General features: G+C 40.4%; 1 protein-coding gene and 1 long non-coding RNA gene across 2 annotated transcripts in view; both read right to left on the bottom strand.

The window, feature by feature from the left end:
* Window positions 1-21,291, bottom strand: part of LOC104966550 (low-density lipoprotein receptor-related protein 1B-like) — a 91,502-nt gene that overhangs the window by 23,183 nt on the left and 47,028 nt on the right. The window contains exons 11-15 of the mRNA XM_010795734.1: window positions 11,861-11,993; window positions 10,950-11,056; window positions 10,683-10,815; window positions 9,589-9,711; window positions 9,287-9,409 (exon numbers count right to left, since the gene is read on the bottom strand). Of these exons, the coding sequence (XP_010794036.1) occupies window positions 9,287-9,409; window positions 9,589-9,711; window positions 10,683-10,815; window positions 10,950-11,056; window positions 11,861-11,993 (619 nt within the window). The remainder of the gene's footprint in view (window positions 1-9,286; window positions 9,410-9,588; window positions 9,712-10,682; window positions 10,816-10,949; window positions 11,057-11,860; window positions 11,994-21,291) is intronic.
* LOC104966168 (uncharacterized) lies at window positions 1,658-2,470 on the bottom strand. The gene is made up of 3 exons (XR_800633.1): window positions 2,380-2,470; window positions 2,052-2,107; window positions 1,658-1,911 (listed from the first exon to the last, which is right to left on the bottom strand). It is a non-coding gene; the product is annotated as an uncharacterized lncRNA (long non-coding RNA).

The following is a 21,291-nucleotide window of genomic DNA, read 5'->3' as shown; positions in this document are numbered from 1 at the left end:
ATTTTGCATTTTGAAAGGCTCCCGATTTCTGAGGTCTCAAGGTTGGTAAGTATGGTATCAAGGCTTCTTAATATTTAAAAACCTATTAATGTGTCATACCAGATTAACGGGAAGAAACTCAGCTAACTGACAGTACGAAGTGTCTTTCTTTTAATCTTTTTTTACTTGTTTTGTGTCTTGTGGTCATTTTATGTCTTTTTGCAGTCAATTTAAGTCTATTTTTTATTAATTTGGGGTCGACATTGTCTCTTTTTGATTGATTTTTCATCTCATTAAAGTCTGGTTGTAGTAAATGCTAGTCTCATTGTAATAATTGTGTGTCTTTTTGTATTCCTTCTGCGTGTCTTAATAGTTGATTTGTCACTTTTTCATAATTTTCAAGTCACTTTTAAACCTTTTTAAAGTAATTGTACGTCTTTCTGTAGTCATTTTGAGTCTCTTCCTTGTTGGTACGTGTCCTCTTTGTAGTCATTTTGTAGTTAACAGCCAAGGGTTCCTGATACTTTGGGCCCCTGTGCTTTTGCCTGCTAGGTTCATTCAGTTATTAATCCATGTAGAGCATGAACAACTTAAATCCAATGTTATTTTCGACCCTGCTCATCAGAACCATGGAGGTCTCTGGGGTCAGGCTTGTATTGTCAGTTTCTGCAGAGTGTGTCGCTGTGGTCTCGCCTCTTGGCTCTGACTCGTGTTGACCGGAGGCTCAGACAGTCAGACAGCCTCACACACACATGTCCCTCACACACACCTCCCTCACACGCACATGTCCCTCACACACACCTCCCTCACACACGCCCAGAGATGGCAAAACTAAACACATCCTTTACTCAAGTACAGATACTCGTGTTTAAAAATACTCTGGTAAAAGTAGAAGTACTGACTAAACTTCTTCACTCAAGTAAAAGTAAAGAAGTATGGGCTTCGAAATGTACTTAAGTAAAAAGTAGCCATCACTTTTTGTCCTTGGGCAAGACACTTCACCCTAATTTGCTGTAATGATAGATGTAATGAAACGCAGATTAAAACTAAAGTAACAAACCTGTTTTCAAAATGTAAAAAGTATAAAGTAAAAAGTTGTCAGAAAAAAAGTAGTGGATTAAATTACTGATACCAGAACAATATACTTAAGTACAGTAACAAAGTATTTGTACTACTTCCCACCTCTACACACACCTCCCTCACACACACATGCCCCTCACACACACCTCGGGCGTGAGGAAGAGGTTGTTGAGGTGAGCAGTTTGCAGTCAGTCTGCAGATCTGTGGAATTTCTCTCCTCCTCGAGATCTCCAGCTTCACGCCCCGCAGACTCACTGTCCGTCAGCCTGCCCTGAGCAAACACACACACACACACACACACACACACACACACACACACACACACACACACACACACACACACACACACACACACACACACACACACACACACACACCTCCGAGGGTGTACAGGGTGTACTTTGAGGGTTTGTGGCTCTGCAGACCGTTTACATGCAGAAAGACCTTCATAACACACAAGGGGACGGGTACTAACCAGAGAAGCATGACATGGGACCTTTAAATGACTCATGTTACAAGGGTCACGTAGTCAGTGGGAGTGATGTTGAATGTTTTGGATTATTAAAGCATTTTGTCGATTAGTTTGTTTAATCCTTTCTGGCTCAAAACTGTCCAAACATTTGTGTCAAAAAAGTTGGTTTCTGTTCGAACAGTGACAAACAGTGTGCTTTGTAGAACACAATCAAACTGTGTGTGTGTGTTTTAAGAGCCATTTGGTCCAGAGAAGCTGTAGTTGTGTATGTTTGTTGTTGTTGTTGTTGTTGTTGTACTCACACAGGGGTAACAGAACCAGTTGTCTGGCCGCGCGTTGGACAGGTAGAAACAGGTTTTACACAACAACAACTCGTTGAGCTGGAGGAGGAGAGACGGGGAGAGAGAGAGTTTAATGCAGGAACTAATTAGCAAGGAGACACGGTGCTAATAAGCCCTTAAACTAAAACCTAAACTAAATCTCGCTGCTGTTAAATGTAAGGAAAAGTAAACCGTGTTACCTCGTGGCATGTGTCGCTGAAAAGCAGCCGAGCGATTTCCGCCTGGTCGCTGTTAACTGAAACAAACAAACAAAAGAGCACTTAGTGAGAAAGTCAAAGATATGGACAATTCTGCAGTATTTGCTATATTTCTGAATGCTTTGTGGTTCATCTTGATTTCAACATCAGATCTATGTTAGTGGAGAAGGCCTAAAGCTGAATAGTAAATGTGTCCCATGAAATAAAAGTTAAAATGTGGCTTTTCTGAGGAATAAAAAAAGGGGTTAATACAAAAAATAATAATAGAAAAACTAAATCTGTAACTGAACGTAATGAATGATGGACTCACCTCCGTACAGGATGGCCGTGTTGTGGACGATCAGCTGAGCGTCGGCTTTGAACTCATCGAAGCTTTTATACTTTCCTTCAGACAGATTCTGAGAAACAGAAAGAGATACAGTTTGATTTAATTTCACGGCTTCCTTCCTTCATTTCATTCAAGCCACTTAGACAACTTTTAAAAACAGACAATTCTAACACGTTATCTTTCAATTTATTAGTTTCTCGCTATTCTTTTCACACACAAATCAAAAGAGGCAAAAAACCCAAATCAAATGATGAACAAACTTAGATTATCTTTCTTTATGTCATATATCTTAAGCCTCTTCCATACATGGCTGTATCTGTTGATAGGCTGGCACTGTGGGAATTGTAGTCTTTTATCGTCCCTTTACTACAGAAGTCACAACTAGGTGTACATATTTGGCCTTTTCACAACAACAACAAAATAAGTGGCTGTAACTTATAACATTGGTTGTTCAATATTTTGATGGTGTACCACCTTGTATTGTGTGTTTTGTCAATAAAGTTTATTTGAATTAAAAAAAAAATTAAAACGGAAAGAGAAAGTTCCTCAGTCAGAGAGAACGAGTACAAAGAAGTGTATTCACTGTGTGTGTGTGTGTGTCTGTGTGTGTGTGTGTGTGAGCGTGAGTGTGTGTGAGTGCGTGTGTGAGCGTGTGCGTGTGTGTGAGCGTGTGTCTGAGCGTGTGCGTGTGTGAGTGCGTGTGTGAGCGTGAGTGTGTGTGTGAGCGTGTGAGCGTGTGTGTGAGCGTGAGTGTGTGTGAGTGCGTGTGTGAGCGTGTGCGTGTGTGTGAGCGTGTGTGAGTGCGTGTGTGAGCGTGTATGTGTGTGTGTTTGGTGACCAACAAGCGAGAGGTCCAGGAGAGGGTGTGTAATTATTAACACACATAAACACATTTACACAAAAACACACTCACACACACACAAGGGGCAGAGCTCCAGATTCTGGCAGNAAATATTCGGGTTGTAATGGCGGAATCGCGTTCGCCACCATGACTTCAGTACGGACTGGCACGGACATCAGGAATATCGGGTTGTAATCGGAGGGAAATCGAATCGCCTGCCACTTGTACTTCAGTACACTGCCGATTATAGAATATCGGGTTGTAATCGGTGGAATTCGACGCCCCACTGCACTTCGTACCACTCGCGGGGGCCAAACTCAATGGAATTCGGGTTGTAATTCGGTGCAATCAGATCGCCACCACTGTACTTCAGGTACACTTGCCGGATTCAGGAAAATATCGGGTTGTAATCGGTGGAAACGAATCGCCCACCTGACTCAGTACATTGGCACCAATCAAGGTTTATGGGTTGTACATGGTGGAAATCGAATCGTTTTGTTTTCTTCACGTACCTGGCACGCATCAGGAATATCGGTTTGTAATCGCAAAATCAGACCTCTAACGTAAATGCGCTGTTTTTTTTTTGTTAACTTTCTACATAGTGACGGACTTGTTTGGGACATTATGTTTTGTTACGAGCGGTTTCCGGGTTCCTTTTTTGGGGGAACCGAAATGCGTTCCTCGGGAACGCTCCGATTGAGGACCACTTAGTGACGTGGTAATTAATATTAAATCTCAATTTGTGTGCGTCTTCGGATGGACGCAGGAAAAAATTAAAGACGCACTTTTTGGAGTACTTTCCAGGTTACGTCCGTGACACGGTTTAAGAACATCTTCAGGAGGCTGAACTACTTTACACCTGCGTGAATAGTATCTACACGAAACGACTAATTTTACCACTCTTGCGTGCATCCACGTCGAATTTCGAATGGATCAGAATACGTAAGTTTGCCCAGCCTGGCCCTGAGTTTATTTCCCAAAGGGCGAAAGGTGTACAAAACCTATGTTGGGTTACATTGTTATCACGTCCAACCTCGTTCGTCCACACACCACTCACAAAGAGGGTCTCTTTTTCACAATTGGCACTTAGATGTTGAAGACAGGAACGTACGCACAAAGAAAATAAAGAAATAAAAATTAGCTACGTTGTCGCTCATTTTGTTTTTCCTACACACAATTAAAAAAGGTACGGGCGACGATCTTGACTTAGGCTGTTCGCTACCCAAGTCAATCGCCAGTGTTTATCACCTGTCTCAATTATATTTTTATCTTGTCGACGATGTAACTCTGTCGCGGCCTTTTGTGGGTCGCGTAACGTGATTTTTGTTGTTGTACTATGGAAAATCCTTAGTAAAACAGGAGTTCGGTTATTGTTGCCTCGATTTGTCGCGTTGTATTCTGAATCTTTATCGAGTCAGATTTTTTTGTTCGATTCCAAGATTACTTGTTTGTGTACGAAGTAAGTCTGACCTAATTTGGTCACAGCGGATTTCATGGTTGAGTGAAAAATTGTAAACGTACAAATTTTTTCCTTAAAATCATAGAGTGCCCAATTGATTGTTATTACACCGAGTGGAACACTCACGTAGCTGCTACAACTACGGTGAAACTTAAATTTGGTTATATTGACATTTTTTTTTTTTCGGTTTACGTGTAATAAATTAAATTAAGGAACTGGTTTCCTTTCAAGAGTAGATTGTGGGACAAACATGAAGGACTCGACGAGGATTTTGAAGATTTTTTACTAAATTATGAAACTATAAACTGGAAAAACTCCCTTCAACCTAAATTGAATTCCATCTCTGAGACTGAAATGGGCCCTTCCTTCAACCGAAGAACGGACTCACGGTCACATGACCTCACGTCACCACCGCTAAGCTAAAGGCGGCTAACGTTGGGTGTGATGACGTTTTAGTCGTCTCATTTAGACACGTGTTAGCAACCACCGTTTTCTAAATCCACCAGTTGGGTATTTAGTGACGTATTTTATGTCGTAGAATACAAATCTCTTCAGCTTATGTTAACCACAGACCATATTTTCTAACAAAAATCATGATGTAAAAACTGTTGAGACACGGGGCCCCGAAGCTGTAGAAATGCTGACTCATTTCCTGGTTGAAGGAGTCATTCCTGCACCACTCTTTAGGCTGTAGGCAATTCAGCTTGTGTTCTAATTTGGTTTAAAGGTGCATCTCACAGGCTCACTCACAAACAGGGCAAGAATACTTTATAATTATATTTGAACACAGCCTTCAGCACTAACCAGAACAAACTGCCGTCTCAATTCTTTTGCAGCCTGCACGGAAAAGATTCACTCAAATCCCAGCCTGGCTGCATGTGGCCATTTCTCACAGAACGATGTTAGTTGGGGGGGGGGTTGATAATAAATATTCAGCCCTTACCTTGTTTCCCTCTGCTTCCGGCTCCTGTGATTGCAAGAGATTCAGAGAGTAGTGTTTATAAGTCCGGCTGCTAAAACAAAACACCTTGATCTCCGCTGGACATTGGAGTCATGTTGTGCTTTTCTATCATATCAATTACTTCTGTTGACACTGCAGGCATTACATTCCCCAATCATCGTGTAATCGTGACACCTTGGAAGCACAGGTTACATCTAGAAAATGTCAATAAAACTGGTATTTCTATTTGTGTATAAGCATTCATCACATGATCACATTAAAACTAAGAGTCCTTTCAGTTATTTCCTGCATGATAAGTCTTTCCTTTGAATCACAGATGATGCGCTTGTTTAACTGGTATTTCATTCCTAAATCTTGCATATTTTGTCCCATTACTATTTTCTGGCTTGTAATCCAAACACCTTGGATGCTGGATTGGTATTTTCTTGGTAACTACTCCATTTTAAACCAAATACAATAATCCTCATATAACTCAAATCACAACAGCTGTTTCTGACTTTCCTGCACTTGGATGATTGTAGTTTTAAAAGCATGACAGATACTGCGAGCATCCTCTTGCAAAAAGCCCTGGGATTAAAGCATCCACCAGATACACCACGTTAAAGCCACAGTAATCCATTAAGTGCCCTTTGCGTAACACATGGTGGATTCTCCCCAGGTAGTGCTGCTGTGAAACCACTGTGACACATAAGAGCATCTCTACGCTGTGAACTAACAGGGGAAATAAGACGGAATTAAAGCAGGGCGTTCACATGAGAGGAATAAAAAAAGTTAATATCACATCTCTGCACAGAGGAGGGATGCTCGAGCACACAAGCAGGGAACTAAAGAGTCCTCATCTTAATCATTCTTGATCTCTGCACAACAGACATATTGGTGTGTGTGTGTGTGTGTGTGTGTGTGTGTGTGTGTGTGTGTGTGTGTGTGTGTGTGTGTGTGTGTGTGTGTGTGTGTGTGTGTGTGTGTGTGTGTGTGTGTGTGTTTAACACTGTGTTCACACGGCGAGCAACTCGACAGATGGACGGCTTCGTGACAGAATCTGTGAGCTCGTCTCAAATAGGGAACTTGATGCAAATGAAACTGTAAACTAAAAGGACTAGTTTCTCTTTATTAGCAGAGAGAGAGACAGTCAGTTTATTATCAGGACATTAGGGCTTTTTCATTCATTAATATCCTTTTCTTTCGTCATGCATCTCAGTTTATAAAGGCATTAATAAAGGGAAGCAGTATTTTGGACGTGAACTATCAAAAAACGTAAGCTATTAATAAAAACTGAGATCCAATTGATTTAGTGACATAAGCAGCTATTCTACAAGACTTTTATATATTTTTAGTATAATTGCAATCATTAAAGTGATTAGTCAATTAACCAATCAGTCGATCAAGTCATTTTTAAAGCAACCATGTCTAACTTTCTCCGGTGGGATATCAGAAGTTTCTCTCATATTAAATGATTGTAGTTTTTAGTACCTTTCTGGTTTAAATGAATATCATCACATGTGAGTATAGGATACTGTTAGAGGAATTTTCAGTGACGTTTTATTATGCAAAAGTATTAGATAATTCAAGACGATACAAAGCAGACGAGCCTTAACCGTTACCGTCTATTTTAACAGTTGAGCTTTGATTGGCTAGAATTATATTTCTGGAATTATATTTCTGGTTTTGACAGCTTCTACTGCATCTTAAAACTAAAGCCCATCAATTGGAAAACAATTAAGAAGGCCAGTAGAAGCCAACAGTTGTTCATATTCAGCAGGAAATGTTGGACTTCCAGTGATTTCTCCCAAGTGTTGCTCACAGTGAGAACACAGACACACACCAGGTAAATATCAGACATACAAATTGTGAATCTTATCTTTTTGGGGATCAGCAACACATCATCAAGAGAACTGATTCCTAGTTCAGTCTGCTTTAGTGAATGTTACTTTGATTGTTGTGCTTTTATGCATGTCGTAATGTGTGCATGTGTATAACTATAAATGTGTCTATTGATTGTGTATATATATATATATTTGTATGTTTGTATTCAGATTGTGGGAAACGGTATTTCGATCTCTCTGTACACACAAACTGAAAGATTAACAATAAAGTTGACTTTGACTTTTGAGGAAAAACACCAAACGTTGTGTAGTTCCTGCTTCTTAAATGTTGAGTTTTTAATGCTTTTCAGTGTATTCGTAAATGTATTTGTTGTGGGTTTGGGAGTATTGGTTGTATGAAACCAGCAGTCTGAAACCCAATGAAGGTGTTTTCCAGAGTTGAGCTCACCATCTCGTCCCCGGGCAGCCAGTATCCCTCCTGCTCGATGCCGGCCTTCGATCCTTTGTATCCGACGGTCAGCGTCTCCACCACCAGCCCGTCCTTCACCGCCAGGCTCAGCTGCCGCGCCGTCTCCTTCGGGTGCATCCCGAACATCCGGCTCAGGTACCTGGACGGCAGGTGAGGAGGAGGATTTGAGTTATGTGCAAACGGTTAATACATTATTTTAATGGTTAAGGGCGGCACAATATTAAACCATTTGGTCTACTGCATTTTTTTTTTAATGTCTTTTACTTTTATCAGCAGGAGAGGCCTCTTTAAAGTAGAGACAGTACATACTGATATACACCTGAACATCAGCAGGAGAGGACTCTTTAAAGTAGAGACACTACATACTGATATACACCTGATCATCAGCAGGAGAGGACTCTTTAAAGTAGAGACACTACATACTGATATACACCTGAACATCAGCAGGAGAGGACTCTTTAAAGTAGAGACACTACATACTGATATACACCTGAACATCAGCAGGAGAGGACTCTTTAAAGTAGAGACACTACATACTGATATACACNGTCAGGGCCATGCCAAGGGAAGCCAGAGGCGGCTGGCTTCCCTTGCCTCACAATCCAATCAAATCGCATCAACTTAGTGGTGCAGTGACGCGTCCCAAAAAGCGGAAGTAAGCTGCGCTCGGTTTACCTCGACAAAATAGCAATGGGATTTCTCCACAGGGTTTTGGAAAATAGCTCGAAAAAAGGTCTGTGGAAAACGAACCTGTTAGGTACGTTTTGTTCAGTCGGATAATATCCACATGTCTACCCTACTTTTATAATTTTCGAATCATAAATCTAATCGATAGAAGATAGATAGCGTCACTGCACCACTCTCACCGCCGTTAGAAAGTAGCAAGCAACTGAAGCAAGTGCAATTATGGAGGGTGGAGATTTGGAGTATTTAATCAAAAATAATTGTACTAAACTTCCGCTGCAGCAGCAACAACCAATACAATCTGATGACAGGCCAATGCCCAAACTGTAGCTGTGTACAGCGAGGAACAACGGAGCGAATCGGACGTAAAACGTTAAAGGTCTCCTGATTTAGTTTGTGAATGAATGCTTATTAGAGTTTTGGCTGGAGAGTGCGTGCGGACCTGTCGGTTAGATAACAGGCGTGTGTAAGTGCTGCATCTGTATGATACAAATGTGTTTAAAATGATACCGGGTGCTGTAATCACTCATCTGGTTACGTTATTACATTGACCACCACACCTCAGACCCAAAAGAAAGGACGTATTATTGGCTTCCCCTAATTTTTTTCCCACGCCACGCTACTGGGTTTAATAAGTGCATTCTGTGCTCACCACAGTCTTCTTCATCCGAGTTGTCACCACAGTCGTCCACTTTGTTGCACACTTGGTCTGAGCGCAGACACACGTGATCATTTCTGCAACGGAATGGCCTTGTAGGAGGGCAGGGAAGTTTTGCTGGAGATAAAAAGAAAAGTTAATATGTCTTTGAAAAAATAAAAAATCTGGATGCGATCTTGAAGGGAAAGACAATGAAATATTCACTATTGCAAAAATAGAGAAGTACAGTAGTGGTTTATAAAATATGCATTGACTATCTTCAAAGGAAAGCCTCGTGAGTGACACTCTGAACCCACCACACATGTCAGCGTCTTCATCGGAGTTATCTCCACAATCGTCTTTGCCGTCACACACCCACGTGTGAAGCTTGCATAAGGTGTTGTTGCAAATGAACTCATCCGCCCGGCAGAAGAAAGCACCTGCAATTACACAGATAAGTCCTCAAGACGTTTTGACACTCGAAATGAGCTGGAAAAAGTGCATTCAAGGTGCTAAAAGATATGATTCAAAAACCTTTATGACAAGATTACAATGACAAATCATTTAACATAATGATCCAGACAGACCTGTATCATTTTGGCTCACAAAAGCAACATCTGAATCTATTCATCTCATCTTAAATCTTTCATCTTCGCTGTATTCAAAAACCTGCCACTCATCTTCTCATCCTACCTGTCGCAAATTATTCTCTGTTTTTCAGTCTTCTTTCTATTAAATGCTTTGAAATGGTCAGTGTTGAGGACGATATTCTGAAAGCATAGCTACCAATTACTTCACACAGGAAGAAGTTTAACTTTAAAAACACTACCCTAGGGAGAAAATTGCGAATAGATAAAGCTAGAACAATTAGTTTTACCTAAGATTGACAATGTGACATTAAGTAATACAATAAAATATAAAACAAAAAAGTAAGTTTACTTGAATCTTTCTTTAATTGTATAGTTCCACTACCAGGAAGCTATACAGCAACATGTGGTTAAACTGGTTTAATCAAAACTCATGAAACCACCACAGACCAAAGTGGTGCAGGAATGAGTCCTAAAAGCCGTAATTGACTTAGCCTTTTAGCACTTCTGGTTCCTTGTCTCAAAGTCAGCTTTTTTGTGTTTGGTTAGATGCTGGGGAAACTGTCATACAAGATTATCACATTTTGCTATACGACATAACAAATGTCAGTACAAACATCACTTGTGAATGCCTAACGCTTCTTTGTGATTTGAAAACGGTGGTTGCTAACTAGTGGCTAAACATCACGCCAAACATTAGATGCTTTTAGCTTAGCGCTACTGACGCCTTCGAATTTGGTTGAGGGAGTTTACGATGCTAACTTCCGGAGCGGCTACAAAACTACGTCATCACTTCACCACTCTAAAAACACACTAGCACTTACCCTGGCTGCAGTTTTCCTCATCACTGTGATCCATGCAGTCCAACACATCATCACAGCGCCAGCGCCGAGGGATGCAGTGCGCACGATTCAGGCAGAGAAACTCATCTTCCCTGCACTCCTTCACACAGCCAATCTGTCAGCAAAGGAACAACGTAAATCATCAAAACTCCCAATTCCAGTGATGTTGTTGGGCGCAATCACAGGAAATCAAAACAAATGATTTTCTGGTTGCTTGTTTTTTTTTTTATCATGTGAAGCTGCACTAACCTCATCTGAGCCATCCAAGCAGTTGTCATGTCCATCACACCGCAGGCTGGCTGACACACACCCTCCGCTGGCACACACATACTCGTTCAAGGAACATGAAGGGGCCACTAGAGAAGGGCAAGGTATATCAGTCAGCAAGCCGCTTTTGTCAACTACAAATCACTCAGGTGAGACCTTTTCAGTTTTTGGCTCTACAGTGTGAAGAAGTGAACGATTTCACACAAAGCTGACTGAAAAAGTGGTTTCTTGGAGAGTATTTGTCGATCACTCCTAAATACAGATTGATGTTGTCTTCAGTGCTTTGCAAGTAATAAACAGTATAACTTTCCAGAGCAAATTTAGCAGAAACTGTGACCATTTCTATCGATTAAAGTATCTCAATGAATTTCAGAGTGATTCATTTTCAAGGACTGCAATTAGCATGGAAATTCATAGAGACTATTGAAATGTTTCTGGAAGTCACCATCCCTAATTTTCTAATGCTTTTTACTGTATAGTGTACAGGGCATGTGCACTATTCATTAATACAGCCAATTCTTCCATTTATTAAACCAATGTTCCTAACATAATGGATGTATGCCAATGAAATAAGGACTGATTTCTTTTGAATTCAAAATCTAACATTGATAAGGGAATCATTTTATATTCGTCATGGGTAAAGGTTTTGGAAAGCAATGACCTTCGACAAGCAACAACAAACCTTTCACTAAATCACATTGAGTACATCTCATAGCTATTGAGAGGATAGCCTTTTCTTTCACCATATATAGAATAATAAAGAAAACAGAAATAAGAAAAAAACATTCCTGGGCACACAAGGTTTAGAAATGTTCTATGCACAGACATGTAATTCAGTAGCACTTCCTACAGTACATGAACCTTATGCAAACTACAGGACATTGCTTTTGCACCTGTTTCCTGGCAGTTTTTCTCATCTTCCCCCATCTTGCAGTCTTCTTGGCCATCACACAGCCACTTGAGCGATATGCAGAGGTTGTTGTGACACCGGAACTGGTCCTCAGCACAGCCTGTCTCACAGCCCTTCTGTAAACAAATACAGTAAAAACATAATATGAATATACGGTAGGGAATCTGTGCCATATTGATATGACACAGTGAACGTTAACTGTTAGAAGGAAACACTTTAAACTAATAGTTTTCCCTTTTCTGTAGTGTGTAATATAGGTTTTTGTGCATGTTAATGGTCTGCAAAGGCTAAAATCCCAAAATGCACACCAGAGGGAACACACACTCCCCATCTGCTGGGAACACCTCAATTGGGTACCTTTGTTTACATCTGTAGCATAATGACATCACTATGTAACAATCGCATGTCTATTGGCTTGCGCATTCTATGTGATTTGCTAAGAGGCGGGACATCTCTAAGCGGTTGACCATCTCAAACGAGCCGGCCAGCTAACCAATCAGAGCAGACTGGGCTCTGGTTTCAGACAGAGGGTGAAAAGAGGATAATATTGTATTTATCGTGCACTTTTCCTATCCACTCATAACACATCAAGGAGTTGAAGTTCATCACCTATTGGACTTAGTGCTGTGAAATGATTCTTCCCAAAACACACACACCACCCCCCCCCCACACAACACAAACACACAGCACGCACACAACACACACACACACACCCGCTCCCCCCCCCCCGCCCTCACACACCACATCACACACACCACACACACACACACACACACACACACACACCACAACACACACACACACACACACAACACACACACACACCCACACGGCACACACACCCACACACACACACACACACACACCACACAACACGCACAGACACACACACACACACTTTTAAGAAATTTGCTTTTACTAATCTAAATGTGTTAGATTTTAAAAACAGTATTCTTTCAACTCTTGAATAAGGAATGTGGCCTTTACGGAGAGATCACCTGGATCTGATATCAGAGGGAAAGAACGTTCAAAACAACCTTCAATGAGCCGTAGGCTACCATTAGGTGTTGAGTGTATCCAGGTTGTTGTACACTGGAGGTAATTGATTTATTCCTAAGATTCTCATATTTTAAACTTTTGTTCAAATGTTTTATTGTTGGAATACTTTGAGTGGTGCCTGAACCGAACAAAAACTGCTGAAACAAGCAGTTGATATATTAAACGCAGCAGTATTGCTTAATTTTGAGTTATGTGTGGGCTAAATCATTCTGCTGTGCTCGGAGTGTAGAATATTAGTTTTCATAGTATTTTTTATTTTTAGGCTATGTTAAGTTGCATCAAAACTATGTGTTATTAACATCTTANTCCTGCTGATGTTCAGGTGTATATCAGTATGTAGTGTCTCTACTTTAAAGAGTCCTCTCCTGCTGATGTTCAGGTGTATATCAGTATCTAGTGTATCTACTTTAAAGAGTCCTCTCCTGCTGATGTTCAGGTGTATATCAGTATGTAGTCTCTACTTTAAAGAGTCCTTACTCATTGCCTTCAAAGTCATCAGTCATGGTGGTTGACCATTAGTAGTTTCTTTGACCACGAGGCCGCGACCATGTTCTGTTTCACATGAAGGCAAAGTAACAGGAAAAGGGCTTTTGCTTTGTTGTTAAACCTCAAAAACCTGATGCTTCCGTCCATCATGGATGAACTGGAAGCTGTTCTGGGTTTAAAAAAACAAGGTCTTGAAAACCTTGATTTTCACGTGCATGTTCCCTACTTATTGTGTTTATGGTTTTGGCCGGTTGACAATTAGCTTTTCTATTAGGCCTCCCAGGATATGGCTGGCCCATTATTGCATCAAATTCAATCAGACTACATCAACAGAGTGGATTGCTGTAGATAAAGTCTGTGAACGTGCAGGTTCATTCATCTTAGGGATGCCAAGCTGCAGACGTTGTAGCTGAAACGCACCACAGAAGAGTTTTACTGGTACTGAATATCATCACACATAGTTTTAGGTTGCTGCAAAAAAACATTTAACATCAGAGGACAAGTTAGATGGGTTTGCAGAAACTTTGCTGCAGAAATTGCACTCATTTACCATGACATTGTGATTAATTGAGTAAGCAAGTGTTCGTATTTTATCCTGTAAACCCTACGGACCTTTACATAATAACATTTATGTTATTTTGTGTACATGCTAACAGTTTCCTGTTTCAGAAACCTGGATATTTTAGCTGAAGATTACTGATAAGCAGAAGGAAACTGTGGTATGCAAATAACTCGTGCATTCATTCAGAAACCTTATCTCCCCAGTTCGATTTGAACTGTATCTATCTGCAGTTTTATAATGATAATATTATAATTCCTGCCAATATGTATGTAGTCTAATTTTTCTAAACTACATCGGCCATTTGCTGCTCTCGAACCGTCAATTTGTAATATCACAGCGGGTCAGGATATGGTTTTCTATGGCAGTATTTTAAAAATAAATACCCCACTAGTGGATTTAAAAACAGAGATTGCTAACAAGTGTCTAAATGAGACGACCAAACGCCATCACGCCCAACATTAGCCACCTTTAGCTTAGCGGTGGGGATGTGAAGTCATGTGACCGTGCTGTAGTTCCTTTATAGCCCAACATTAGCCTCCTTTAGCTTAGCGGTGGTGACGTGAAGTCATGTGACCGTGCTGTAGTTCCTTTATAGCCCAACATTAGCCTCCTTTAGCTTAGCGGTGGTGATTGTATGATATTAGTCCTCTATGGTTAGTTTTGGTTAGGGTCAGACCAGGGCTGCATGGTCAGAGTAGGATGGATTATGTTTTTGTTCAAATAGGTAATTGGTTACAGGTAGTTACTGTTGATATCTGGCATTCCTCATCTCAGATGGAGCCTAATGTTCTCTTTGTTATCTCCGACCTGTTTGCTCATAATTCACATATTTACCTCTGAAGTTCACGTGTGTTTGAAGAGCTCTCCGTGCCGTCTCATCTTATCTTTTCATTACGCTGTATGGATAGATAAAGGAGTCATGGTTAGTGCTCAAATAATGCTGTTTGCCTTTAGTGTTAGAACATTAGCTATAAAGCTGGACCCTGTCACGTCGATTGCTCAATAAATCTTCTCGAAATCGATAGAGTTTAAATTAAAATTGACATTTTCAAGCTTGCAATGAAGGGTTAAATCCCGTCTGTGGGTCTTTAGTTTGTCTTCTGTCTTCTTCTTCTTTCTTTGTGCACTCAGACATGACCTAGGCCTAGTGAGTCAATGGTATCTCTCTATTGTTTTATTCCTTTCCCAAGTTAGTCATTTGGTTTCATTCACATGGGAGGTTGTTTCCACAATTGCTCCTGTACACTTTTAAAGGTATATTGGATTCAAGATTTTTCAAGATTCAAGTTTTTATTGTCATGCGTACGTAGCTACAGTGTAGTTCATGGAAATCGTAGGTCCCAGGCTCCTCCAACAGTGCAACACAATAAAACAGACAAAATAGTGCAAGTAAATACAATAAAAAAAGATGGAAGTAGTAGGATTCAGTTGTCATAACCAGAAGTGATGTCCAAAGCACAGTTAACACAATTAACTAATTAATCACAAAACTTGCAGCCGATAAATTAAATCAGTTTGATTGGTCACGTCTTTAATCATTTGTGGAGTCATGTGAGAAAGGCTCCCCATGTTTCCTGTTACACCATCAGATCCAGCAGCTACAGCATTACGCTTCATTAAATTAGCATGCTGTCCCAGAGGAGCAGCTGTGGCCCCTTCACACGGCTCCTTTCTGGGATTCGGTCGGATGCTCGGTCCCTGGTGGATCCTGGAGACTTCATGGAGTCTGATCCACCTGAAGCTCTTTAACTCTACAGGTGATGACGAGCCTCTCAGGTCCGATCAATACCGCCGGTGAATTATTCATAACCTTCACAATGAATTACAAACAGGAGAGACACATAAGTATTGATTCAGCAATCTTCTTAGTCCTGTCTCTGGTTGAGCAATTAGACAGACCTTCTCTAAAGCTAGCTGAAGGATCAGGAATATCTGTCTGGCCCTGCTTTTAAAGAAAATAGGCTGCATGTTTTGGTAAACACAAAACAGGCCTTGGGGGGCCTTCACCTCTGACCTTTCTTATCTGTTCGAGAAGACAGAGCCAAGGCAGCGAACACATCAGCGTAAGGTCGAGGTGTTCTTGATTGGTTAATGACCACCTCGCTGCAGATTAGCTGCTTTATTACATGGCTACGCACTAAATAAACCAATGACTGCGGAGCAACAACTGGATCCGTGGCAACAGCAACGTGACTTATAATGAATGGCAGCACTAATCAAGGTTTTCTGTAACTCTCCAAGTCTGTTCACGTTTTATTTTCCATTAACCTTAAACGCTGCCAGAGCCCATACTGTGTTCCCTTTAGTGTTTACTTCCTGTCTGTCTTCTTCTGCTGTTTCCTTTAGTGTTTACTTCCTGTCTGTCTTCTTCTGCTGTTCCCTTTAGTGTTTACTTCCTGTCTGTCTTCTTCTGCTGTTCCCTTTAGTGTTTACTTCCTGTCTGTCTTCTTCTGTTCCCTTTAGTGTTTACTTCCTGTCTGTCTTCTTCTGCTGTTTCCTTTAGTGTTTACTTCCTGTCTGTCTTCTTCTGCTGTTCCCTTTAGTGTTTACTTCCTGTCTGTCTTCTTCTGTTGCTTTCTCTGACGTCCACCTCTCTGTCTCTTAACCTCTTTTCTTACCATGCATTGTTTTTCTTTTCTTTAACGTTTGTTGTCCACTGCTGACGTTAAGTTAACCGGACTTCTTTCTGCGGATTGATATTCCTGAAAATAGTCCCGAGATCCTCCTGAGTAACTGCCTGCTGCCCTTAGGTCTGTTAGCAAAAAATAACCACCCCTGGTATGTCCAAGCTGACCAATCAGAATCGAGAACTAGGCTGTGTCATAAAGGTAAATGTATCGACATCCTAGACTTTAATAGTTGATAACTAAACATGAAGGATTTTAAATTAGGAGCTGCCTGCTTACACAAACGGTATCACCGGGTGTTCTTCAAAGTCCAAAATAATAGTCCTAATAACTTTTCTATTTTCCTTTATAACTTTATTAAAACCTTATTGGGAACTTTCAAATCCCAGAAAACGCGGTATTTGTAAAATAAATCTACCTCAGAGAGTGACGAACACCCCAGTTTGCCAAATGTTAAGATTTAGGAGTAAAACAGATCCATGAAAACGAAGACTTCAACCTTTTCTCGAACTATCTTAACATATTTTTTCTTTTAGTATCTTGAATTTGATATCTATGATTGGCTTCATCTGAGCTAAACCTTCCCATGGATAACTGTCCACCCTGTTACATCAGCCGCCACATGCCTGTACCGCAGTGCATTGTGGGTATTAAGCTGAAGCCTTGATGGCACCTGTTCGATCACTTACTGTAACAGCGCCTGAAATTCTGACCTGGATCTGTCAGAGTACAATAACATATTTTCAACGTTTTTTTTTCAGCAGGAAAACAAGGCCAGAGGCTCCGCTCCGCTTCACAATAAATCAGCACAGATATCACAGGTTTATGAGCGGAGGGAAGACATGTTCTTTGTCCTCGCTTCAGAAGGACAAACTGTTTTTAGAATCAACAAAGACAACATGTCGGAAACGACAGAAAATGAACATTGTTAATGAACCAGACAGGCTGCATTTCAGATAACTAATAATGACGCGTTTTTGCTGTGAATTCGACCATTGGATTTAAATGCTTTGGTTTTATTGACATTAACATTAAGTTTGGGATTAGATTACTTTCACATACTTCAGTATCCATTCAAACACACACAGTCCAAAGAGACTATCATATAATTAATGCTTGGCAACATTAAAAGGTGTAAAGCCTACTGGGAGATGGATATCCTCCAAACTAGTCCATCTTTCCAAGGACACATAAGAGCTTTCTGTCCGTGGCAGAATCAGCAGGACCTCATATGTCAGTTTATATGTCCCAGTATTTCTTCCATTTTATTGGACATTTTCATTAAAACATCAACAAATACTGTCAGTTTTTTAGTTCAACCCAGTGTTTGTGAAGCTTGTTAGACAAAAAAAAGGATTTTCTTCCTTATTCATTGAAAACTTCAGTTTCAAAGGTCAGGAATGAACTTTCTCGCTCATTTCAAAAGCATTTTTTCGCTACAGAAAAGGGACCAGCAGAGAGTTTGTGGTGAATACATTTCCATCCAGACGAGCGTTTTGCAGACAGGGAGGTCATGTGAGCGTCTGAGGAGGCGAGGGCTCAGCAGAGTGAAATGCCACTGACTCCTCAGAGATGGACGTAATCCGCCTCACTTCTCTGTTTTGTTTTGTTTCCTCTGAAGCCAACAAAGCTTTCCCAGCCCATTCTTGTATTTTCTGCGATAAATGTCCCAGTAAGATCCGTCTGAAAGCGCCTGGCCGGCTCTCATCAGCGCTGAGTGCGTCCTCTGAACACCGATCAATAACCGTTTCTGCATCAGGAGTTTCAGAAAGCTCCGTCGATTGGAGGATTGATTCTCTAAACACCAATGAGTGTTTAGCATTAGCTTGGTTTTGTGTGTGTGTGTGTGTGTGTGTGTGTGTGTGTGTGTGTGTGTGTGTGTGTGTGTGTGTGTGTGTGTGTGTGTGTGTGTGTGTGTGTGTGTGTGTGTGTGTTCAGCCTGAGGCCACAATAACAGTGTGTGTGTACTCTGAGTAATTAGGCTGCTGTCCAGAACAAAGCGATGATTTTTTTTGTTTCGATCACTTCCTGATTCAGGATTAAATCCAAAACAAGCTCACTAACCAACTGCTAGTCATAAAATAAATACGCTAAAGTGTGGAGGAGAATTATTAATCCACAACAGTAGTCTGAACCGAGAGGAACAACTTTATTGCTCCTTTTAACCTTGACAAAAACAACGTATGCCATGTTCCAATCCTTCCTTTCTTTCACAATAAAAGCCCTTGACATATGAAACATGTCAATCTTCAATGAAAAGGCTTACAGAAGCTTCGGCTGTACAACATTTGACATCATCCAGTTTGAAATATATTCAACATTGTTTTAAACATGTGTTGCAACTCTTGTTATTTCGCCTCACTATAGGGAGAAATAACTTTGAATATTAGGTTTGTGAGCATCTGGTTTGTAAGTGATACAAAATAAAATCTGATAATCTTGTTCTCTGATCCCTAATAATTGAAAATGAAACTCAAATTGTTTCCATTTTGTCAAGTTTAGTGCAAATCAAATAGATTTTTCGTCACACAAAACGTTCTTTATTCAAGTTTTTTGACTCCAGTTGCTGTTGCTGGTTGATATCAACTCATATCTCCTACAATGTTTAAATCCAGCAGCCTCAGACCCGTTGAAATGCACACAGATGATGTTATCTTCCCTCAGCTGGACTCGCTGTAGACTCAGTGTTTACTGTTGGACAGAAATAGCGGTAGCCGCCGGTGCTAGCTCCGACTCAGGGGACCAGCTCTGACTTTTACAGATGGTTCACTTTGTGCCTGCTCCTGTTCCCTGAATTCCCCTCGCAGCGCTGCGTACGAGGGTTGGAATGAAAATGTCGAATATTTGGGAGGGAATGTGGAATACTTCTGCATCTTCTTTGGCTCTGATGTCGTACGTTTCAAAATAGCTGCACACTGCTTTGGGAAACCTTCGTCATGGACTCCAGTCTGTCATTTCAGCTTCTCCAATATCGGAATGCTACCTCCCAGAATGCTCTGCTGCCTGCTGTTTCTTTAAACTCAGAGCCGGTGTGGAGTTTTTCTTTTTTTTTAAAGAATATTTTATTTGTGTGTCTTTGTGTGATTGGGCCAGATTTTCTGCTCCAGTTTCCCCGGCTGTCCTGCTGCAGTTAGTGAAACAGACTCGTGTCAAATCAGCCAGCTGGATGTCAGCGGGAGGAAGTGCTCAGCCCAGTGTTATAAGTTATAGTGCTACGTTCATGTTGGGAACACACACACACACACACACACACACACACACACACACACACACACACACACACACACACACCCTCTCATTGGCTTCTCACTGGATCGTTTTGGTGGGAAGTATGGAGTGCAAATAATTTGTTACTGTACTTAAGTACAGGTTTCTGGTATCTTACATGTTGAACCCAAATACCTGTACTCTCTACTTCTCTCATTTTCCAAACAGGCTGGTTCCTTTAGTCTGAATGTGTGTTTGGTGGCGTGATCATTATTATTTAGAGTCATTGCGTGCCTATTGATTTGAACACGATCCGTGTATCCANCCACCACCACCACCACCACCCACACCCACACACACACACACAAACACACACCACTTTTAAGAAATTGCTTTTATAATCTAATGGTTAGATTTTAAAAACAGTATTCTTTCAACTTTGAATAAGGGATGTGCCTTTACGGAGAGTCACTGGATCTGATATCAGAGGGAAAGAAATGGTCAACAACCTTCAATGAGCTAGGCTACATTAGGTGTTGAGGTATCCAGTTGTTTACACTGGAGTTAATTGATTATTCTAAATTCTCATATTTTAAACTTTTGTACAAATGTTTTATTTTGAATATTTGAGTGGTGCTGACCGAACAAAACTGCTGAAAAAGCGTTGAGTAATAAAAAGCAGCAGTATTGCTTAATTTAGTTATGTTGTGGGCTAAATCATTCTGCCTTTCGGAGTGTAGAATATTAGTTTCATAGTATTTTTTATTTTTAGGCTATGTTAAGTGCATCAAAACTATGTGTTATTAACATCTTAGCTGTGGTTAGGGGGTTACAACGACGGTTACAACGACGGTTAAAACGACGGTACAAAGCCATTCCTATTTTGAAGAAAACAAGAAATAAAAATATATAAATTAGAATTATTTTATTTTTTTATTGTATTTTAATTCTGATTGAAAGGTAACTTTATAAAAGACAAGTACTGAAGGGTTATTTAAGGTTTTCTCTGCTATCCATGGAATTGTTTTATAGAAATACAATAAAGCAATAAATTAACAAGAATAATGAATGGTAATATCATCCTTGAATTATGCATTGAGCTGCATCGTTTCAACTGATTGAGCATTCTTTGTATGCATGCTGCATAAATCTCTTTACACCGTGCAAAGCTAGATAAAAGCACATTTGAGCTAATTTCTTCACATATTAGAGCGTAACATTACAATGGCAATTTGAAACCTCATAAATTAAGATATTCAAGCATATTTATGAACAAAACAAGCAGTATCTGTTTCCATGAAAGGCATGGGGGATTAGGATTTTCAGATGCAAATAAACTCTAGGTATTTCACACGCTAATGTACTTGAAGCTACAATAACTAGAATGGGATTTTTTTCTTTACAAAAGGCTAAATACCCGTCTAATTTTATCTCCTTTTCCATTTGTCATATTCCGTATATGCTTGGACTGCA

The sequence above is a fragment of the Notothenia coriiceps genome, unplaced genomic scaffold (assembly GCF_000735185.1).
Source record: "Notothenia coriiceps isolate Sejong01 unplaced genomic scaffold, NC01 NC01_scaffold00037246, whole genome shotgun sequence".
NCBI lineage: Eukaryota > Metazoa > Chordata > Actinopteri > Perciformes > Nototheniidae > Notothenia > Notothenia coriiceps.
Note: the sequence above shows the minus strand (reverse complement) of the source record. Positions and strands in the feature narration are given on the sequence as shown.